This window comes from Erythrolamprus reginae, chromosome 2, assembly GCF_031021105.1.
Source record: "Erythrolamprus reginae isolate rEryReg1 chromosome 2, rEryReg1.hap1, whole genome shotgun sequence".
NCBI lineage: Eukaryota > Metazoa > Chordata > Lepidosauria > Squamata > Dipsadidae > Erythrolamprus > Erythrolamprus reginae.
Window position 1 is genome coordinate 139840944 of NC_091951.1, and position 24429 is coordinate 139865372.

Consider the following 24429-nt stretch of genomic DNA (forward strand, 5'->3'; position numbering starts at 1 on the left):
TGTAGCTGAGAATATCTCTTTTACTTTTGTGTTTTAAAGAAAGTCCTTGTTCCATTCCACCTTTCTTATAAGCAGCAGTAAATGATGCTTATTATATCTATGCAACAGCACAAGGATTCATACTGATTCTCTACATGTAAGTGACAGGGGTATTAAGCCCATGCAAGCAAGCATGGATGGACAGATGCAAATAACTAAGTATTGGGAAAGGCAACATGGGAGGACAGTTTGTGTGACATTCAGGAGTTTTTACAGAATGTTGATATTATCTAAGATGGGCATGATGCTCAGCAGACTTCCAGATGTAATTAGCTGCCAAGCATAAGGTAAGTCAGGGAAAATCCTGCAAAAGGCCATTGAGCCTCCTTGCAAAGTTTCTTCATGTATCGAATTTACCCGTGGAGAATTCCACAGCCCACCAGCCTCTAGGAAACACAGCAGATGCTTAATAACTCTAAATACAGTGACTGTTTATTCCTGTATAATTGGGATCTGTGTGTCTGCACTAGACATGTGGCTTATGATATTATTGTGAGGCGCATTCTCAAATTAAAACACTGTTTTCACGAACATGTCATTTAATCTCTCAGTAATTGCATTTCAATTTGATGTATCTCTTCTACACTTGTTAAGACTCTAAAAGGGTTGTTTTCTATGTTAATTAAGCTCTAATTAAATGCTTATTTGAAAACCGTATCTCACTTCCAGAAATTTCAAAATTGTCATGGTGCTAGGTTGTTGAAAGGAGAAAATTCTGCAGAGACAGAGGTGTCAGCTTTCACCCAGTGTTTCAAATTCTTTTGTGCCCCAAGCTGTCAAAACCTGAGAAATCAGATACATTGCATGGTTGCTAAATGCAAAGCAAAAAGCACTTTAATAACCCATAAATATATAATCAGTGTAGTGAAAAGCAAATTATAAATCTTTTTTAATTGTTTGCCTACGTCATGAAATTAAAATGCAGATATTTGAAGATATTTTATTCTTGCAGGATTGCTTTTAGTTTTAGTGTTTTACTGAAGTATAGCACAAAATATAGTCTTCACTTCTGCCTCCTCTTACTTGGGAAATGGGACACCTTACTGCTGAATAAATGTGAATAGAATTGTAGGTTAAAACTGTTTGCTGGTTTATGTATATGAAGTATATGTGTGTGTGTACACACACGCACATATAGGTTATTATATATATTATATAATATTATTATATTATATAACACACAGGTTATTATATATACATATATAGCAGTGGCTCTATATACTGTATTAACCTTTTGGAGGATGTAATTTTATTGAAAATAATATAATCTAGTGCATATCTCTATGTTGAAAATCTGTATATTTATATTGTCATCCATACATGAATATATGCTACATGGAGCAGAGTTAATATCAAAACAGCAATAACAGTGAAATGTATGGGAAAGTGATACCTTTAGATAATTAATAGCAGAAGCAGAATTCCATCTAAAAAAGCAGCATGATACCCATGGAACCAGCCCTGACCCTCTGGAACCAACTCCTCCCGGAGATTAGAACTGCCCCTACTCTCCTTGCCTTTCGTAAGCTCCTTAAGACCCACCTTTGTTGTCAGGCATGGGGGAACTGAGACATCTCCCCTGGGCATATACAATTTATGAATGGTATGTCTGTATGTATGTTTGATTAGAAAATGGGTTTTTTAAAAATATTTTTAAACTGTAATTTAGATTTGTTGTAAATTGTTTCACTTTGTTGTGAGCCGCCCCGAGTCTGCGGAGAGGGCGGCATACAAATCTAAATAATAAATAAATAAAATAAATAAATAAATAAAATAAATATTCATAAAAAGTTGAAAGGACTTTGATATATTGTCTATCAAAGTGAGGAATAGCAATAAGCACTTAGACTTACATACTACTTCATAGTGCTTTACAGCCCTCTCTGAGTGGTTTACAGAGTCAGCATATGGCCCCCAACAATTTTGGTCCTCATAGAGGATGGAAGGCTTGAATCAACCTTGAGCTAGTGAGACTCAAACTCCAAACTAATGGCAGCCAGCGCAGAAATAGCCTGCAATACTGCATTTTAACCACTGCGCCATCAAAGCTAAACCATTTTATAAACACAAGTTCCTATGTAGAAAAGTATGGTCAGAAAGACAAATGAAACCCAAGGCTTAAATTTTGGGACATATAGAGTTAGATTGTCAGATAACTTCAAGTTAATCAGGACTGCTTGGTATCTGCAATAAAGCAATGTATTTATCCAAAACCTCCTCTTTGGATTTTCTCATAAGCTTGTGGGAGCATTTATGCCCTGCCAGAGAGGGATTTATGTCCATTCCCAGGCAACGTTCCTGACATGGAGCCATAGATTAGATAGAGACATTCAGGAGTTCATTATTTTCACTACTTTTAGCTTGGATTCTTACTCAATAATTTTGAAGCAAAATAAAACAAAGTAGCAGTCTGTTTTTATAACCATTGATTTCTTTAACCTGGAGAAGGATAAACTTCCATTCAGATAAAATGAATGCTTATTCAGGTTTTGGCAGAGCAGCATTTGTCAAATTGAAATAACATGTCCCTGGAATGCATCACTATATCCGAAATGAAATTGAAAGTTGTACTACAGAAGCTTGTCACTAGTAATTGCTCAACAGACCTATAGGCAGTTTGCCAATAGTTCCAAGGCCTTTTCCCATTTATCAATGATTCTGATAAGCCAACATATTGTTCAGCAGCCAAAATCAAAGTATTTGTACATTGAATGAATTATACACAAATCTGAAAATTGTTGCCTCACTGATAATTGTAACCATTCTGCTAATTAACTTACTCAGAATTGAATATTCCTCTCTGCTGTTTAATTCTTACCCTATCCCAATGCTGCTTCAATTTTTTTATGGGTGAACAGACTACTTTTCTGGTTCCATTGAGGGAATATAAAGCAAACCTGGATAATTAAAACCATATTTTAGAATAGTTACATTTAAGAATGCTGCCTAAGAGTGGAGCTAAATATGATGTTAATTTTTTAAGGCTGCTTCTCAAAATAGCAATGCTACACAAAGAACTGCAGTGGAGTATTAGGATGACCTTGAAGAAGGAGGAGAGGAAGAGAAGCTGCCTAGAAAATAATATAAAATAAAATATTTTAAATATTTTTTTTAAAAAAAGAAAATAATCATACAAGAGGCAGGAACTCCCCAATGGCTTAATAGCTAGAGAGAGAAACTTAGAAAGATGTCAGCTCTCCCAGGTAAACCAGATAGGAAACATGACTACATATGCTAAACCTACTTTATTGTAAAGCTACATCAACAGAATCTTGAAAGTCTGAAAGTTCAAAACTTCTCACCGCCTTTTTGAACTGCTTGATCCATTAGGGCATGTCCTTTCTCTGTTTCTCCATTAAGGAAAATGTATACATGGTGTTTCCTCCTCTAATTTTTCCATGCCACAATATCCACTTAGTAGTTTTGGTCAACACGAGTTGACCAAAATCACTCCATGAGTTTTCATGGCCAGGAGTAGGCTTGCATTGGTGAGATACCAATAGCAATAGCACTTAGACTTATATACCACTTCACAGTGCTTTACAGCCCTCTCTAAGCAGTTTACAAAGTCAGCATATTGCCCCAATACTCTGGGTCCTCATTTTACTGACCTTGAAAGGATGGAAAGCTTGAGTCAACCTTGAGCTATGAGATTCGAACTGCCAAACTTCTGGCAGCTGGCAGAAGTAGCCTGCAGTACTGCATTCTAACCACTGCGCCACCACAGCTCCTGGTGAGATGAGCTGCATATAAAGTTGATTATTAATAAATACGTGTCTCCAAGGTCCTAGTCTAATGACCTTAACCCCCATACCAGTGTTTTTCTGGGGTTTATGTGTCTTTATGGAATTTCTTCCTGCAAAGAATTTGTATTAGCAACCTTCCATACAGAGTGTTTTGATGGGTAGAAAAACCATTTTTTCTCAATGTCTATGGAGAACATACAGACTTTTTCTCAGTTCTTCAACTCACTACATACCTTATAGTGAGCTGTCTAAAAAGCAAAGCTAAGGGCTTATCTTTTTTCCTTAATTTGATTTCAGTCAGTATTGATTACTGATTTTTCTGCTTTTCGGAGAGGAATTTCTTTTATTTCACTAGGATAATAAAAGATATGCACATGCACCTAGTTGGCAGTAAATTCCCACCAGTTGACAGTCATTCTATCTATTATTTCTAGAAGAAGGACAGGTCGGGAGTGCCTGTGTCCCTTCTCAGACATCTAGTGAACATGGGAGGAGAGATTGCTTGTGTCTTTTTAAGCTCCCTTAGGGGAGCAACACTGCTATAATCAGTAGCTGGGGAACTGTCTCCCATTGTGTGGCTCTCATGTCAGTTACAAATAGAAGAATTTAGCTTAGTCAATTCTGTACTGGACAAATATCCCTGTATTCCTTCACTGGCCCTTTACAGAAGTCTAGATGATGAAGGGGGAGAAAAAGAAGAAGAAATCTTCCTCTAAAGCAGGAGCCCCCAACCTTTTGGACACCAGGGACCGTTTCCATGGAGAGAGATTTTTCTGTGGACCAAAGGGGGCATGGTTTCATGTGCTGCCTGTCTCCCGCAGGTGGAGTTTAACTTGTTTGCACAGCCTGGTTTTTGGCATACTGAGACCTAGTGCTGGTTCATAGATCAGGGAATGGAGACCCCTGCTCTAAATGCAATTTAAGTCACTCTTAAGTTGAAAACAAACAAATGGGCTGAAATTGTAGTGGTATTGTTCTCCTCCCAGTGATTTTCTAAGTGGCTAGTGGAAGCCATTACAATATCATATCCATTAGCAAAGGGTGGCCTTTGGTCTCATCTTTGTACCTCATGAATTTTTACAAATATATCTTTTCTTTTAAATACACTGAGAGCATATGCACCAACGACAAATTCTTTGTGTGTCCAATCACACTTGGTCAATAAAATTCTACTCTACTCTACTCTACTCTACTCTATTCTATATTTATGTTTGTGCTAGATTTAATAGTTCGTTTGATTGATTAATCATGTTCTTTTTGGCATAAAGGAAGCTAGCTCAGCGGTAGGCAAAGTTGGCTCTTCTATGACTTGTGGACTTCCATTCCCAGAATTCCTGAGATAATCATGCTAGCTTAGGAATTCTGGGAGTTGAAGTCCACATGTCATAGAAGAGCAACTTTGCCTGCCCCTGAGCTAGCTTATTACCAGTGTGTGTAGCAAGAATAACAGGTGGTTTACCTGTAATTAGTTATTCAGTTATCTGCATTATCTGTGCATTCATTCCCCCACTACTGTGCAGATGCCTTCTTGGGTAGATATGTTGCATTCTTATGTTTGTTGCAGAACTCTAGAAATGAAGGAAAAATGAGCAGAAGACTTCTAGTCATACAATGTAGGCAGTGGTGATATCTACTTACCTTTCCTACCAATTCGGAAGTGCATGCTTCGCTTCTCCAGCCTCTGCACATGCGCAGAATGCTTTGCGCATGTGCAGAAGGTTGAAAAAAGAAAATGGCAGCATCCATGGGGTTTGGTGAAGCTTTGCACTGCTGCCGCTACTGATTCTCTGAACCACTGGCAGCCGCTGCTACTGGCAGCCGCCGCTACTGGCCCAAACAAGTAGCATTTCACCCAGGAGTGGGATGCTGCCTGGACCAGGGGGGACGACGTGGTGGGTAGCAAAAGTGGAGCTCCACCCCAGAGCACCCAATTTGCACTGAAAGTTGTTGAAAGAAAATGCATAAGCCACGGCTACAGTGTAGTAGTAAAAATTTTGGTAGACCTTCACTGATTTCACCCCTGTATGTAGGGTGCCCTTCCTGCACCAAATATCTTTAGCTATGAAATGTTCATGATAAAAACATCTATGCAGATGCTAACTCCATGTTTGTGAATGTATAGATGACTATTAGAAGACACCAAATTACAGATAGGTAGGCCATTTTTCTAATTTTTGAAAGTGTTCACAAGATAGGAAACCAGTTTATTTGCTCCACGTATTAGTAAAAAATATGGTTGTTGGATCACTCTATATCCCCATTAACCTACTGCTACTGTATTTGTTCTTCCCAAGATCTTAAGCATCATAACCACAGATCTTTAGATATTTATTATGCATTCCCTGCAATTCTTCTATACAATTGCAATCTATTAACCAATATTTATTAATCTATTATTCTATTTTCATGGGCTTCTTTGCTGCTGCAAGTCTTCCTTTGTGAGAATTTATGTGATGTGATCCAGTCATCACTAGGCTTGATACTGGCATGGTTTTTCTTTTAACATAGGTCCCTTATAGCACAAGTAGATTAACTGGCAGCCTGACAATACAGTATTTATATTAAGAATTTGCTTTCTAAAAATTCTGAGCCTTTGTTTTTTCATAGCTGTTCTTGAGAAGCCACTGGAAAAAAAGGCTGGAAGGAATTATGGTCCTCCTGGAAAAAAGAAACTCATCTACTTCATAGATGATATGAATATGCCTGAAGTTGATACCTATGGAACAGTTCAACCTCACACACTGATCCGGCAACATCTGGACTATGGGCATTGGTAGGTTAGGGATGGATGAATTGATCTATTTTTGATCTAGATCATGATTGTATACTGAACTTTATTTTGTTTTCACCCAACCAACATTAAAAACAAACATAAAAAACAAACACAAATATTCAGACTAGTTAGGAGGCTAAGTTTGGGATGGATCATCTTAGTTATGATTTAAATCACTGTTATATGAGTTTATTTATAGCTCCAGTTTGTTTTCTATCCCTCTATATACATGCATGAGTAAGAATCACATCACAATTTTTGGACATTAATAAAATCTGATGGATACTCTAGATAAATTTGAACTGTACATTAATCCATGAGATGTGGTCACGTCCTTTGGCATTGTTCATGAAGATTGAATTCTTCATTTATCCCCATGGTAAGTTCTTTAGTTATTGCAAAACTCCCAAGAACACTTCTTGTTTTTATTTCAACACTTCAGACTATAGAATGTGCAATATATCCTTTTTTATTGGTATGTATTGGCTTCTTTTTAGCTCCCCCCAACCCCCAGCTTTGCCTTTTGAATGGAATGTAACTTGTGGCTTTAAAGAATTGGTCCCATCATGGATATGCATGATTTTAGAGGAATCACTATCATTATGGAATGCATTGATGTAATGGAAACATATGTGAATTCTAACCTCATCCAGCCCCCCTGCCCTCAAATTGTACAGTCTTTGTTGGAATATTAATTGAAAACAGCTGGGATGCAGCAGGTGCCTAGTGCACCTCCAACATGCTGCTTCAGTCTTGGCAAGGTTTAGCAGGCACACTGCTGTTGTCACTAATAATCTGTGATTAGGTTGATGCATTCTTTTTTTCTTTTTCTGGCAAAGGTATGACAGAAACAAGCTGTCCCTGAAGGAAATCACAAATGTGCAGTACGTGTCATGCATGAATCCCACTGCAGGCAGCTTTACTATCAACCCACGTTTGCAGGTATTGCTTGCTGATCTAGAACACTGCTGGTTTTGTTAATTACCTTTAGGGTTTTTTTCATGCTTGATTAGATTGTACTCAAGCAAAGAGAAGCTACAGGAATGGAATACAGTTTATGTATCTGTCACAAATCAAAACTTAAGGCTTGATAGGAGAGGAGTGGGATGGAGTGGTCAGCAGAAATTGGTGGTTTTCTGGAACGGCCATCCTTTATATAGAACTAACTCATTATTTTCTATATTGCTGGATTTCTTTAATACATCATATCTCTGTGCCTCCAGTTTAGGTTCAAAAGAAGAGTAAGTCAACAATATTTCAGTACTTTGGACAGCAGCACCACAGGTTTTCCCCACTCCCACTCTTGTGATGAATGCAAAGTCCTCATCACTGCAACTCCATCTCTAAGTGAAGTAGTCATTAAGCAAAATATTGTGATTTCCCTACTTAGTGACAGCAGTCCCCTCAGTCTCAGGTGCAGTTATTAAGCAGATCAGCTGTAGTCATTAAGCAAGAACATCATGTCACTATGACTTGTGACTGCCTGCTAGCTTCCTATTGACTTTGCTGGCCGGGAAGATTGCAAATAAATGGCAATTATGTACATGTGGCATAGTTGTAAATGTCCAATGGTTGCCAAATGCCAGAACTGCAGTTATATGACCATAATATACATAGTACATATACCCTTTCTCTTCTATATAATGCCTACTGATTGTGGTTTTTTATTTAAATATTATGTTCTTGCAGCGCCACTTCTGTGTGTTTGCTCTCTCATTTCCTGGGGCAGATGCTCTTTCCACCATTTACAGTACCATCCTAACTCAGCATCTAAAATCGGAGAATTTCTCTGCAGCCTTACAGAAGTCATCTCAGCAGTTAATACATCTGGCTCTTGCTCTGCACCTGAAAATAGCAGCCACATTCCTCCCAACAGCTATAAAATTTCACTACAACTTCAATCTCAGGGATTTCTCTAACGTCTTCCAAGTAGGTTGCGTTCTCTTTGGGGAACTATTTATTATTTTGACTGTGTATTTGCTTAAAGAGGGTAGATTTTGCAATTAAGTCAAATTTATGTTGGCGATGTACAACCATATTCTCTCCAAGAGACAGTTTGCAGTTTGGCAAAATAATAATAATAAAAAATAAGTAAAACAGTAAAAAATAAAAGCAAGAGGAAGAAACCAATATCCTGCTAAAAGGGACAGTTGTTTTTTTTGCCGGTTTAGTGAAGAGCAAAAAAGTCACTATACCTCATGTGATGGCAACGTAATGTTGCATGTTTGAGACCCGTGCTGTAATTCCTTTTATTGAGATGGAGTCGGGTGATTGAATAGAACTGAGCATTTAGTAGAAGGATGCTCATCCTGCCACCTAGGTGGAGTTTGCAGCAGATACTTTCTCTTTGCGCCCTGGTAGAGAAACATCTGTCGCTGCTTAGGATTGAACTTCCAACCCCCTATGTGTGAGGCGGGTGTCTAGTCAGGAGTTAATTCTCTTAAATTGTACTAGATTCTAATGTATCACCAGAAACAAATAGAAATCAGCACTTACAGCATTTAAACATGTTAAATGATTTGATTCCATAGGATTTGGTTGAGACAGATAACTCTGCGCCTTCTATCTTTCTTTGCAAGATCCACTTCTGTCCCTACAATTATGACAGGAAGGTGACAATCTTAGCTTCAACCAGTCAATGATGGGAAGCAATGGTACTAGTGGAATTGATAGGGGACGCTAATAGTTATTAGGTATTGTTAATTGATACAGTTAAAACACATGATACCTGAGAATGAATGACCCTTCAGTTGAATACTTATAAATCATATTGTTGAATATACAGGCAAAAGAAGGTAGATGTAGTGAGCAAGAGGTAGGCTGCTCTCAGGAAACTAGGACTCGCTGTTTCAAAACAATTACTTGTTCTGGCCTCTCTTGTATACCTGGTGACTTGGGATGTCAGGGCTCTGGCCTCAGGCTGCTTTTGCTTAATGCCAGATCTGTTGTCAACAAAGTCCCCCTCACTCAGGATTTAATTCTGGAAGAGGGGGCTGACATGGCATGCATAACTGAGACCTGGCTGGGCCAAGAGGGAGGGGGTTTCCCCTCACAGAAATCTGCCCGGATGGGTTTCAGGTTTTACATCAGCCGCAATTCCAGGGAAGGGGTGGTGGAGTGGCAGTCATTGTCCGGAAAAGCCTTTGTCCTCATACGATCCCTGCCCCGGAGATAGTTGGGTATGAGTCTCTCCTTTTGAGGGTGGACTGAGGGGTTCAGTTGGGCTTGTTGTTAATGTACCTGTCTTCCAACTGCATTACAAGAGCCCTAGCTGTGTTGCTAAAGGTGGTAGCCGGGTTGGTGGTAGAGTTCCCCAGATTTATGGTACTGGGGGACTTCAATTTGCCATCACTTGGTGATCCCTTGGATGCAGCTGTAGGAGTTCATGGCTTCCATGACAACCATGGACCTGACCCAAGTAGTTCAGGGTCCAACTCATGGGGGGAACACACACTTGACCTGGTGTTCCTCTCGGGGCAGTGGAGAGATGATATGGAATTAAGGGTATAGATTCTTTTCCCTTGTCATGGCCAGATCATTTTCTACTGAAGTTAGATTTTAGGATGCTACTTCCCCACCACAGGGAGGCGGAGCTGATTAAGTGGTTCTGCCCCAGATGCCTAATGGATCCTGAAGGGTTCCAGAAGGAGCTTGGGGTGATACCAGACTCCCTTGTCCACAATCCGGCCAAGTCCTTGGTGGCTGCATGGAATAGAGCAGCATCGAGGACATTGGACCGGATTGCACCTTTGCAACCTCTCTACAGCGATGGATCCAGGTGCTTCATCTGGGGAGATGACGCACCAAAAGAGATGTCTAGAGTGATGCTGGAGGATCAGTAACTATAAGTCTGACCGAACAGTCTTAAGAGCCTTTATTAGGACTTATTTAATGATGATATGGGTGGCAAAATGCTTACATTTCCCCCCACTTATTGCATCCGCTGATTTGCACCCAGCTGCCCTATTTAGGGTGACTTGTTTCCTTCTTAATGTAGGGGGAATGGGGTAAAAGCTGAGAAGTTTGCTCAGTTTCTATTGGATAAAATCACTCAGATTTGGATGGTCCTGGACTCTGATTGGGCAGTACTGACTGAGATGACAGGGGCAGGTCTTAGTCCTATTATATGGGATGAATTTGAGCCTATGATTCCTGAGGAAGTTTTGGGGTGAGGTATCAGCGTCAGTTCAGTGAAGCAGTGGATGTGATGTGCCGATGCCTGGAAGTTGTGAGGGTCTGGATGAGTGTCAACAGGCTCAGACTTAACTCACACAAGACCGAGTGGCTGTGTACATTGTCTCCTAAAGACTGTATTGACTGTCCATCCTTGGCTCGGGGTGTGTGCGTGTGTGTGCGGAAAAAATTGTCCCCCTCAGAATGGGTTTGCAATTTTGGTGTCCTCCTAGACTCACAACTAAGATTGGACCAACATCTAACAGCTGTGGCTGAGGGGACCTTTTCATGGGTTTGTCTGGTGCACCAATTGCGACCCTACTTGGATCAGGAGACTCTCTGCATAGTCACTTATGCCCTTATCACCTCATGGTTGGGTTATTGCAACACATTCTACATGTGGCTACCCCTAAAGAGTGTTCGGAGACTACAATTGGTCCAGAATGCAGCCACACAAGTGGTTGTGGGTGCACCTAGGTGCACTCACATTTCACCAATTCTTAGTGAGCTGCACTGTCTCCCTATTGGTCTCTGGGCTCAATTCATGGTGCTGGTTATTACCTTTAAAGCCCTACATGGCTTAGGGCCAGGTTATCTTTGAGACCGCCTTCTACCTCATAGTTCCCAGTGACCGGTAAGATCCCACAGAGCTGGTCTCCTCCTGGTCCCGTCAGCTAAACAGTGTCAGCTGGTTGATCTGCAGGGAAGGGGCTTCTCTTTGGCTATCCCTGCTCTCTGCCCCCACTTTATTGGTCTTCTGGAAAGCATTGAAGACCTGGCTTTTCCAGCAGGCTTGGGGCCACTGATCTCGCAATTTTACAAGGTCCAGTTTTGAATGATATGTATGTATGTGATTTTTAACTGTTTTTTCTTAACCTTTTATGATGTTTTAAAATGTATTTTATATCCTATTGTAAGCCATCCAAAGTCTTTGGGGAGTTGGGCAAAATATAAACAAACAAACAAACAAACAAACAAATAAATAAATAATAAATAATAGATACAGTTGAAATTTATTTCTCTTTAAAAGAGACATCTGCTTGTGCATGCTTGTAAACTTGTCACAATTATCTGAAAATAATTAATGCAAGCTCTAGGCAGCAACCTTCTTGTTACACTTTCTTTTTTTAAGTTATCACCATAGTGTAATATGTTGGTTCTTTTTCTTTCTACAAAAGGATTGGGAACTTCAGTAATGTGGCTAACCTAGGGACAGATTGAATCTCAGGCAATTATGTAGCCTCCATTTTTGCAGGTTTCAGTTTAAATCAGCACAGGATAAAGAGTTTAGTAAACAACAAGCCTACATAATCTACTTGTCAGGCCGAAAGCCATCATGTGGAGTTAGAGGCTTTGACCTGCCACAGTAACACAGCATAAGGGAATTGGGAGGGGTAGGAGAGAAGTTGATAGCCAAAACAAATTCCTTTCTTAGCGTCCAAGGTCATCTTTTGTTCGGGTGTTGACACTAAACCATTTGGGCAATCCTGGGCCTAATTATTATTGAATAATTCCACTTCAATCTGAAACGTTAAGTACCTATGTGTGTGTGTGTGTGTGCGCGCACCCATTTTCGTGTGTGTGTGTGTGTGTAACATATTTTTTCTGATAATGAAAAGGAAAGGAGACTAGTATAGATATATTTCAAGCTATTTTGCTTTCAACAGCTAGCCATACCCTTACTGGGATTTGAACCCGGGGAGTCTGCCTGTAAGGCAGTAACTTTAATCTCTGCACTACAGGTTCTCCTCCTCTCAGCTTGTACTAGGGAAGAATTATATGTTTTTTCCCCATCAAATCACCCTGGTATACCCATATATGGGGGGAACATACTGCTTCCTTTTTTGCACAATTGCTTCAGTTAATACGGTATTATTTATCCACCAATGTATCACGCCCAGGGCCCGGCAGCCCATTGAGGGCTCAAGTGGAACATCAGTGTCGAAGGCGCTCTCATGCGTAAAGGGTGTGTCTGAAACTGCTGCATGCATTCTTGCACAATATGGGGTTAAAGTGGTACACAAACCTGACCAAACGCTGTGGGAGAGTAATGTGCCTGAAAGAAGCTCTATTGAAGGAGGAGACTGCCTCAATAATCTACGATATTAACCTGATCAATTGTAGGAGAAACAGCAAAACGACTAAAACTAGGGTGCATGAACACAAACTAGCAGTCCGATGCAAGGAATAGCGCTCCCAGATTTGGATGCATATGGAGGAGCATGGTCATGAGTTCAACTTCCAAGAGACTGAAGTTGTGGCTTACAATGAAACAAAAGAAGGCCCTCTTGAAAGAAGCCTGGTTCTCTAATGACAACTCTCTCAATAGACATATTCATATATTGCCAGTATACCAGGCATTAAGACACCAAGAAGGACTTAAGGGGGACTGGTCACTATGGTTGAATGGAGATCAGGGACAATTCCCCCACTTTAGGCATAGAGATGGGCCTAATGAAGGTGTGATAAACCCTAACTGAGTGCAAGAGAGTACGCTAGAAGAGCAGCAGAATGAGAGAGATGTGTGTGTGTGTGCAAAGAAGAACAATGAAGATCTATCCCAAGATCATGGACAAGATAGATTTTAGAAGACGCAATGTGTGTGCCCAAAAGGGAGAGGAATAACAATGAAGGGGAGGGAGCAGGGAGAAGTACCTTCAAAGCAATGCCTAATAGCCCTGCTTTACTCCCTAGGGAGAGAAAGAGGCAACACACAAGGGGGAAAGAGGCAATAGAAACCGGATTGTCATCTGTCAGCATGACTAAGGCAGAAACAACAAAGTTAATTACAGGAGGGAAGAAAGTGTCTGGGCCTATTACGTGTGCAAGGACTAAATTGAGTGACATTACATAAAAGCAAGCATCTTTTCAATGGGGATTTTATACTCTGAAGAAGTCAACAGGGACTGACGAAAGCTTAGTAGTGTTTTAGTAGTTTTAAAATAATTTTTTAAATGTTCCAGAAATCGTTACCCTTACTGGGCCACAATTATCGACAAAAAATAACACACAGACACACATACACACGCAGAGAGCGAGCTACAGTCTCTGTTGAAACTGAACTTCCTAAAACAAGTTCCTTCTTCTCTTTCAAAAATGAAAGCTTTTTTTAAACTAAAAAAGCTATTCTCTTCCTTGTTGAAACATGTTATTACCATCCCTGTTCCCTGTAAGCTGCGCATGTGTGTGCGCGCGCGCTCCAAAATACCCCCGCGCGCACCTTTTTCCTCGGGCGCGCAGTCCCCATCCCCCTGCCAGCCCGCGGGGGGGAGGCGCGGGCATTAGAAGGGAGCCGCGGCCACACCTGCCTCTCCATGGTGCCTCCGGCCCCCTTGCACTCCTGGCCTCTCGGCCCTGCCCCCCACCCGCCCGGCCTCTCTTTCTCCTCCGCTGCAAGAGAGGGTGGAGGGGCAGGCGTTCTCCAGAAGCTGGCGGGCACGCGGGCCGGCGCGCGCTCTTCCCATCTCCCTGCCTGCGCGCCCGCCCGGAACATTCAAAGTAAGAGCGAAGGGTTTTCTTATTTTGAATGTTCCAGGCGGGTGGGCTGGCAGGGAGATTTGGGGAGTGCGCGCCGGCTGCCCCCCGAACACCTGGCCGCCCGCCGGCCACTCGCTGCCCACTCCGCCTCTCTTTCTCCTCCGCTGCAACACGGCGCCCGGCCACGCTCCTCCTCCCGGGAGCCCAGCTGAAAACAAAACAGCTCCAAAAGTCGGCTGGGATACCAGGAGGCGGAGCGTGGCCGGGCGCCGTGTCTTTGCCTCCGCGCGCCGCCTCCGCCCGGCCGAAAACAAAATGGCTCCAAAAGTCGTCCGGGCTCCCGGGAGGCGGTGCGCGGCTACTTCCTCTTCGCTGCAGAGCCGCACGGAGGCGAAGACACGGCGCCTGGCCGACTTTTGGAGCCGTTTTGTTTTCGGCCGGGCGGAGGCGGCGCGCAGAGGCGAAGACACGGTGCCCGGCCACGCTCCGCCTCCCGGGAGCCCAGCTGAAAACAAAACGGCTCCAAAAGTCAGCCGGGCTCCCGGGAGGCGGTGCGCAGCTACTTCCTCTTCGCTGCAGAGTCGCACGGAGGCGAAGACACGGCACCCGGCCGACTTTTGGAGCCGTTTTGTTTTCGGCCGGGCGGAGGCGGCGCCTCCCGGGAGCCCAGCTGAAAACAAAACGGCTCCAAAAGTCGGCTGGGCTCCCGGGAGGCGGAGCTTGGCCGGGCGCCATGTATTCGCCTCCGCGCACGGTCGCCGCCCGGCCGAAAACAAAACGGCTCCAAAAGTCGGCCGGGCTCCCGGGAGGCGGTGCGCGGCTGCTTCCTCTTCACTGCAGAGCCGCCGGGCAGAGGCGAAGACAACGGTGCCCTCCACTCTCTCTCCATCTCTCTCTCTCTTTTTCTCTCTGTTGCCGGCGTGGTGAACGAGAGAGAAAGAGAGAGAGAGAGAAAGGAGGGGAGAGAGAATGAGAAAGAAAGCGAGAAAGCAAGCAAGAGAGAAAGACAGGGAAAGAAAGCAAGAGAGAGAGAAAGAGAGGGGGGAAGGAGGGGGAGGGAAAGACATAGAGGGAGGGAAGGAGGGAGAGAGAAAGAACAAAAAAGAGAGGAAGGAAGGAAGAGAGAAAGGAAGAGGGATGGAGAGAGAGGGAATGAAAGATGAAGGAAGGGAGAGAGAAAGGGGGAGGGAGAGATAGAAAGGATGGAGAAGTGGGTAGTTAGGGAGAGGGAAAAGGAAGGGCTTGGAGAAAGGGGGAAAGAAAGATAGAAAGGAAAGAGGGAGGGAGAGATAGAAAGGAAAGAGGGAGGGAAAGATAGAAAGAAAAGAGGGAGGGAGAGATAGAAAGGAAAGTGGGAGGGAGGAAAGAGGGAGGAAGACATAGAAAGGATAGAATTATGGATGCAAGAACTTGCTCATGTGTGATAGCGCACGCCCACACTTACTTACTTACTTACTTACTTACTTACTTACTTACTTACTTACTTACTTACTTACTTACTTTATTTATTTATTTATTTATTTATTTATTTATTTATTTATACTTATATGCCGCCCAGTGCCAAAGGGACTGCCGCTCAGACACTATACTTTTCCGCTCACCCCGAAAAAAAATTAGAGGGAACACTGATTACCATGCATTATTATTTTGTTTTTATTTGCAGTTTGTTCCTGAGTGTTAGTTGAAATGTAAAATCAGCCACTGTGGAGCAATTTACCCTTAAATCTGAGCAAAGAATAAACATTTAAATTACTTCACATTGACTTGGTAACTCTCAAAACAATTCATTTATGTTAGGTTAGTCTTGTTTTATTATGAACTCTCATTTTACATTTTCACTATGGAGTGACAATTCTCATTGTGACAATGAAGTTAGAATTGGGTTGAATATTTATGTAAGGAAAGTGAAGATTAAGAACTTTGTATATTACTTTTGTCAAACCTACTTTTGTACATGTACTTATGCCTTATATATTTGGTTGCTTAGGATTTTGCTATCATATACAGAGACAAATTAAAATGGATGGATGCCAGTTTAATGTATGTCGCAGAAATCAAAAGTGGCATGGCAGACTGGAAGTAACATTACCCAATAGCAGAACAACCATATGCATCGGTTGTGTTTGCATGGCAAATCCATCCAGCAAGCAGATTGCATCATCCTCTGTATTTCTGTTCCTCAGGGTATTCTGTTTTCAACTCCTGAATGTTTGAAGACTCCTCAGGATTTGGTAAAGCTATATTTACACGAATCCAGTCGTGTTTACCGTGACAAGATGGTTGATGACAAGGATTTGATTGTTTTCGATAAAATGCAAGCAGAGGCAGTGAAGAAGTTCTATGATGTAAGTGTTCAATCACTCACCAAAATCAAAATGACTGATATGAGTGTTGCAAAAAAGCAAAACTTATTAATCTTATAAAGTTCCACCTCATCGTAAAGAAGAAATATTGCACAATTTAGAAGCCTTTTGTATTTTCTAAACTGTTATGGGTGTTGTGGGGCTTCCTGCTTCTCTATCTTTTGAATCCTTTGAAATATGTCTTCTATGGCTGACAATCATTGCATATCAATGCAAAAGAGAAGTATATGATACATGTGGTCTGCAAGAAGTTTGGCTGATGGGAAGATCCTAGATATTACATTTATCCATCTTTCTCTCTAGAGTTGAGAGACTGCAATGGCCTCAGAGAGGAGCGGCATACAAATCCAATTAAATCTTAAATCTTAATGCTTGGTGACACTTTTGTTTATCTCTGCTAATCCAGAACACTGTGTTGTATTTTTTCCCCTTTTAGGACATAGAGGAAACTTTGGAACAAACCAAGAAGATGAATATCTACTGCCATTTCGCAAAAGGGATAGGGGACCCCAAATACATGCCTGTCCAGAGTTGGGGATCACTGAGCCAGATTCTTGGGGAAGCTTTGGAGAATCACAACGAAGTTAATGCTGCCATGAACCTGGTGCTGTTTGAAGATGCCATGTTCCACATGTAAGGGGAGTTTTGATTTTCAGATGATTGTGATTTTCCTTAGGTACTGTAGGTCTTGGGTGGTATCCACAGAAGTAGGAACAATGGATGACCTATCAAGAAGTCCTGAATTCACTGTCTCTACAGAGGATCTTAACCTATTTTTCTCAATTTTCAGCTATATAGAAGGAAGGGTCCATGTTTTAACAGAATACCAATCATCTTTCATTGATTACTGTCATTCTAAGAAAGGGAGTGGTGGGATTTATGCTTGCAAGTATAAACGAGGGCCAAGAAATACATTATTTTATGTAATTGTTTATTTATTTATTTTTATTTATTCATTTGTCCAATACACAATACATATGGAAGAGAATAGACATGAAGTAATATATATAAAGATAATATGTAAAAATAGAGGAGAAGATATATGAAAGGAAGAAAATATATATGATATATGAGATAAAGGAAAGACAATTGGACAGGGGACAAAAGGCACACTAGTGCACTTATGTACGCCCCTTACTGACGTCTTAGGAACCTGGAGAGGTCAATCGTGGATAGTCTAAGGGAGAAATGTTGTATTACTTGTCAATCATTATCCCAGAATTTAAGGACTTTGTTTCAGTTTTAAGTAGGTTTTGTCCAAGAAATAAATAATCTAGGTGTGTTTGAGCACATATACTTTAGAACAGTTCACTACCTTCTCTCAGCTGTTACAAATACTTCTTCCATTAGAAATAAGTGCAAAGGGCAGGCTGCCTGTTTCTCCAACTCTAGGTAGCAAATTCAGTCATGCTCACAAAAGCAAACAATAAGCACAGTCCTTAATTTTTGCTGCTTATATTTTTCTGTTGGAGGTGAGGCATCCTTTCACTTCCCACGCTAGAGGGCCTTGCAATTTAATATAATTGCACTGCTGTGCGTGTTATGGGGCTTTTATAATTTAACTTATAATAATAACAATATAAGTTTTATTCCATTTGGTTACCAGCAAACATCTTCAGTGGCTCAATGTCAACCAGGTTATATTAGGACCTGGTGTTTAATGTTCAGAAGCAGGTCCCCACAGTGAATTTGCATGCTAGGCTTATAAAATAAAAAATTCTTTCAGAGACTCTCTGCCTAGTGCCGAGGCACCAGCTCTATTCTCTCTAATAATACACTTGTTCTCCCTTGAAGAACAGACAATGTGACTAAGAACCAATTTGCACAGCTTTATACAGCTAAATTTTCAATCTGGGCAAAAGAGGACTTGTAGTTTTCATCTGCTCAAATTGAAAATTATTTGGCAGGGATCTATCTATTTGTTTTTCTGTCTGTCTGCCATCTATCTGTATCTCTCTCTGTCTGTCTGCCTCCCCATACAGTGCCCACAGAGTCTCCAGGTACTACAAAAACACATTGACAATATCACTTGGATGGTCCAGGGCAGAGAGGTACAATTAGGTCATTGGTATGTCAACAAAACTTAACCCAATAGGTAACGTATCCAGTAGTTTCATTTAGATATTAAATAGGGCTGGGGAGAGAGTTGAAACTTGTGGCACCAAATTTTGCAGAAGCCTAGGGCTGTACCTCAGTCCTTCCATTAACACCAATTGAATGGTAGCCTCAAAAGAAGGAGGAGAAGCACTGAAGAACAATGCTACCAACTCCCAACCTCTTCAGTTGACTCTGAAGGATATAATAACCAGTGGTATCAAAAATTATTCAGGGATCAAAAAGGGAGAGAATGGGTACCTAGTTCTGCCCTAAGTATACCAAAAGTACTTCATAAGTATGATCAATGCTGTCTCACAGTTGAAATTTGGACTGAACCCCAACTGCAATGGGTTCAGATAATCTGTTTCTCCAGTACCCTTGGAAACTGTTGGTTCCTCTTCTCAACAGCCTTCCCTAAAAAGGATCCCTCTCTTGAGGACAGGGCTGACCATCATCTTCAAGGAGGGCAGAACTACCCATTTTTATAGAGTCATTTTCCATTGTTTGAATTCATTTATGTGTCACCATAACTAGCCGGGAGAGACATGGATAAGTCAGGTGTCCTCAAACATGGCAATTTTAAGACTTGTGGACTTTAGCTCCTAGAATTCTCCAGCCAGGTATGAGAATTCTGGGAGTTGAAGTCCACAAGTCTTAAAGTTGCCAAGTTTGGAAGACCTCTGACATAAGTAATAGAAATAAGTACTTGAAGAATTTCATCCACTTCCTCAGAAGTAATTGGGTCAAATGTAGTCCAGATAAGAGAACAAGAATGCATCCCAATTGAAGTCCAACCCAAAATGGATCAAAGTGACTTTATCTGTCAAACTTTGAGTCTAATCCTCACCAGAACCCTACAAGGGATTCTTTTATCTCTGCTTCTCCAGAAGGGAACAAGCCACCAAAGTCAGCTGCTGTGCATTTATTTGCAGATCCATTTAATACAAGCAGGGCAAAATAGTACCTGGATTGAAAAGCAATGGCACTGAAGTAGTCATAGCGATTTGGCCTCTGTTCATAGTCTGGAAAATCAACTGTGAGCATGTCCATCCATTTAAAATGTTCACAATGATATTTTTATAGGTTCTACATTAGGAAAGATTATTTATTTAAACAGCGGGTGCCTTTTGGATGGCATCCTCATGCTCCAACATTCTTAGCCTAAGGAAACACATCAAAATCTATCCTTATAAGATTTTCAGAATATGTAAGTCTTTCTTATTCCTCTTCTAAAAACACATTTGTTTAATGAATCTGTAAAAACAACAACGCACATTTTTGTATTTCCCAGACACAATTTCTATCTCATTGATAGCATTAGCATATCTATAATATTTGATTTTATTGTTTGTGTGTGACTTTTGTTTTTAATATTGGTTTATGCTGATATAGAAGTGTTTGTTGATTTTAAAAAATCCTTCAAACTTCATATGATATGAATTGAATGTTAGACCCAGAAGATAGAATTCTTAATCCTCGAATCATTGACTCCAAAGAGAAAACCTGAGAGCGGTCCTTTGGACAGAAGCCCCAAAAGTCAAAACCACACAAGGAGCTTGGGAGACTTTAAAAAACATGATTATTGAAGCCCAGTACAACACCATCCCAATGAAAAAGAAATACACATAATCCCAAAAGAAACTAGCATGGTTACATAGACCTCAGAGACAAACTGAATGAAAAAAGACAAATACAGAAAAATGGAAAGAAGGACACATAACCAAAGCTGAATACCATCAGACAGCCAGAATCTGCAAACAAAAAATCAGGACCGCAAAGACCCAGTATGAACTAAGCCTAGCAACAAAAGTCAAAGACAATAAAAAAAGTTTTTTTCAACACATAAACAGTAAGAAAAACCCCAAAGAAACTGTTGGTCCACTAAAAGGTGAAGATGGCAAAGAAATAACAGACAATATGGACAAAGCAGAACTATTGAACACATTCTTAGCATCTGTCTTCACTCAAAAAGAAGCTGTAAACCAACAAACAAATAACACAGCTGCAGGATATAGAATTGGAACTCAACTCCACATCAGCAAAAAGGCAGTAAGAGACCACCTGTCAGAACTCAACATGTATAAATCTCCAGGACCAGATGGACCACTCCCCAGAGTCCTAAAGGAACTAGCAGAGGTCATCGACGAACCACTTTATCACATCTTCCAAAGATCATGGCTCACAAGAGAACTACGAGACAATTGGAAATGAGCCGACGTGACCCCCATGTATAAAAAAGACAAAAAAACAGACCCAGGAAACTACAGACTGATCAGCCTTATGTCAATACCCGGGAAAATACTAGAAAAAATAATCAAGAAACAGATCTGCCAACACCTAGAGACAAATAACCTAATAATCAACAGCCAACATGGTGTTGTCAGGAACAAATCATGCCAAACCAACCTCATCTCATTCTTCAATACTGTGACCAAATCAATTGACCAGAGCAATGCAGTGGACCTAGTATATTCCGATTTCAGCAAAGCTTTTGATAAGGTTGACCATAATCTGTTACTCCACAATCTAGAGAAAAGTGGGATAGACAGCAACACTACCAGATGGATTGGCAAATGGCTGGTCAACCACACCCAGCGAGTAGTCCTAAATGGGTCCATGTCCACATGGAAAGAAGTCAGTAGTGGGGTACCACAAAGATCAGTCCTAGGCCGAGTACTTTTCAACATATTCATTAATGACTTGATGAGGGAGTAGAAGGGGAACTAATCAAATTTGCAGATGACAACAAGCTGGCAGGAGTGGCCAATATCCCTGAGGATAGGCTCAAGATACAGAGGGATCTAGACAGAGTAGCACAATGGGCCCAAAGAAACAAAAGGAAATTTAATGCGGACAAAAGTAGGATCCTAAACCTAGTTAAAAAAAACCCCAAAACACATATACAAACTGGGCGAAAACACTTTCAACAGCAGTGAATGTGAGAGAGATCTTGGAGTCTTAGTGGACAACAAACCAAACATGAGCCAACAATGTGCAGCGGTGGCTGAAAAAGCCAACGCAATCTTAAGCTGCATAAATAGAGGAATACACTCCAAGACAAGGGAGGTGCTAATACCACGCTATAATGCCTTAGTTAGACTGTGCATTTAGTTTTGGTCATCACACTACAAAAGAGACATTGATACTCTAGAAAAAGTGCAGAAGAGAGCAACCAGAATGATAAAGGGACGAGAAACAAAAACATACAAGGAAAGGTTGCAGGAATTGGGCATGGATAGTCTAGCAAAGAGGAGGTCCAGGGGGGACATGATAGCAGTCTACAAATACTTGAGAGGCTGCCACAGCGAGGAGGGGAACACATTATTTTCCAAAGCACCAGAGAGCCAGACAAGGAACAACGGTTGGAAGCTGCCCAAGGAGAGATTCAACCTGGAAATAAGGAGAAACTTTCTGACTGTGAGAGCGATCAACCAGTGAAATGGCTTGCCCACAGAGGTGGTGAATGCTCCAACACTAGTGACCCTCAAGAAAAGTCTGGACTACTATTGGACTAGTGTGATGTAGGGTCTCCTGCACCAGCAGGGGGTTGGACTATATGACCTGCAAGGTCCCATCCAACTCTAATAATAATAATAATAATAATAATAATAATAATAATAATAATAATTATTATTATTATTATTATTATTTAAAAAAAATGTCCATCTTTGCCAAACAGCAAAAGATTGCTCTGCACTTCCTCATCCTTAATAACTACTGGATTTTGTCAGAATTGCTCAGGAACAATTTCTTGGTATGTAGGTAGTCAGATATTAGCAATATTATGTATCACAAAAATGGCAGGGATGGAAGAAATAGTTTGTGTGTGTGTGTGTGTGTGTGTGTGTGTATTTTACATATGTAATATTATATATAGTGGTACCTCTATTTAAGAACTTAATTTGTTCCATGACCAGGTTCTTAAGTAGAAGCAATTTTTCCCATAGGAATCAATGTAAAAGCAAATAATGTGTGCAAACCCATTAGGAAAGAAATAAAAGCTCGGAATTTGGGTGGGAGGAGGAGGATGAAGAGGAGGAAGACAGTCGCTGCCGAAGGAAGAAGGTGAAGTGAGGGGAATCAAATAAATCCAAAACTTTAAGGCTTTTTTTTAAAAAAAGAGGGACTCTGAGGCGGCGAGAAGGAGCACACACCTCCCATACACCCAGCGTGAGGCTGCCTCCCATACACTGCACCAGAGAGAGAAACCCAGGTGGGCGAGAGGGGGGAACCTCCCACTCCTTTGACTGAAAGGTGGCTGCTGCTGCTGCTACCTGCTTCCTCTTCCTTCCTATGCTGAAGGCCTCCCCTCTCTTCTTGCTCGCTCACTTTGTAGCTGGCGGCTTTCCTTCACTGTATTGACTCCTCGGTTTGGCTGAAGCCGAGTTGATCTGGCTGGGGTGAAGTGCCCCCTTTTGCCTTTCTGCACCTAGACGCTCTAGGAGGCAACCTTGCGCCGGGTGCATTGGAGGCAGTGCGAGGGAGTCACCACAGTGAAGTGGTTTATTTCCTCTCCAAGCGCCTGGAGAAAGGAAAATGCTCCATTTGCTCTAGTCTGCCAAAGCCTCCTTAAGCGCCACTGAAAGGCTCCTCTGGCAGCCCAGAAAAGCCCGAGATGGCCAGGATTGAAGGTGGAATGGCAGGAAACTGGCCGGGTCTTCGTGCCGTTTTAAAATTTCCTGGGAACTTTTTCTGGGCTCGGGGTCTTAAGTAGAAAATGGTTCTTAAGAAGAGGCAAAAAAATCTTGAACACCGGGTTCTCATCTAGAAAAGTTCTTAAGTAGAGGCGTTCTTGTGTGTGTGTGTGTGTGTGCGCACGCACATACTCCTTATGAGACAAATTCTTTCCATGCATCAGGAAAAAGACATGGAGTTAAGATAGAAAATTTCCTTGTCAAAGGGAATAATCTGAAGTGAGAGGAAGTTTGACTGCATTCACATCTTTACCACAATAACAAGATTTCTATCTACAGGAAACCAGATTCCCGTTCTCATAGATATTGCAACTTCATTAATTAGAAATAGTCTTCATTTCCCAGTCAACATGGGGAAACAGAGGTCAGAGCAGCTACCTTTCATACCAACCCCCACATCCCAGCCTTCTCAAGAAAAATGAAAACATATGGTTAATAGAAAGAACAATGCGTGGCCAGCCAGAATGCACTGTTACATTCCAGTGATTCTGATGGGGAATTTTAATTCATTTGATTCAGTTTAATTCAATGAGTAAAGGGGCTTCAGAAAGAATAAAATCATTCCTGAAATAAAGCAGGAGGCTGGATCTGTGACCCTGGAATGGAGATGGATCATGAAACTCAGATTGTTGTCATTTTTAACAACCTGAAAGGTGCGAAAAGGGTCAATACGTGGGCACAATAAGTACCATTATTTAGAGAACTTAATAATAGTATCTGAGATGAATGGAATTCAGATACTATTGAGGAACGCAGGGGCGCTTACAATAAGGCCATCCCCAATGTATTATGAGAGGCATTCCAGTTTAGAGCTCTTACTGTGATTGAAAATATTTTCTTTATCATTCCTATGTAACAAACCGAAAGTACACAACCTTTCTCTTTTCAGGCTCTTCTGCAATTCTTTAGTGAGGATTCTAGCAAGCACTACACTTGTGCATGCCACTAAAAGATACTTGTTTGCATTTATCTCTAACCCCTTTGATTCCTAATTGAAGTGAATATCTTTGCCGCAACACTGAAAACAAACTTGTAGATTATTCAGAGCTTATTTTAAGCTCTGATCA

The 24429-nt window shown here is 41.3% G+C and overlaps 1 protein-coding gene across 2 annotated transcripts in view; it reads left to right on the forward strand.

Annotated features, from left to right (window-relative positions):
* DNAH9 (dynein axonemal heavy chain 9) overlaps positions 1-24429 on the forward strand; it is a 285097-nt gene that overhangs the window by 117141 nt on the left and 143527 nt on the right. For both annotated transcript variants that reach the window (XM_070739679.1, XM_070739680.1), the window contains 5 exons: positions 6393-6558; positions 7398-7500; positions 8248-8487; positions 16392-16553; positions 17008-17204. In XM_070739679.1, the coding sequence (XP_070595780.1) occupies positions 6393-6558; positions 7398-7500; positions 8248-8487; positions 16392-16553; positions 17008-17204 (868 nt within the window). The remainder of the gene's footprint in view (positions 1-6392; positions 6559-7397; positions 7501-8247; positions 8488-16391; positions 16554-17007; positions 17205-24429) is intronic.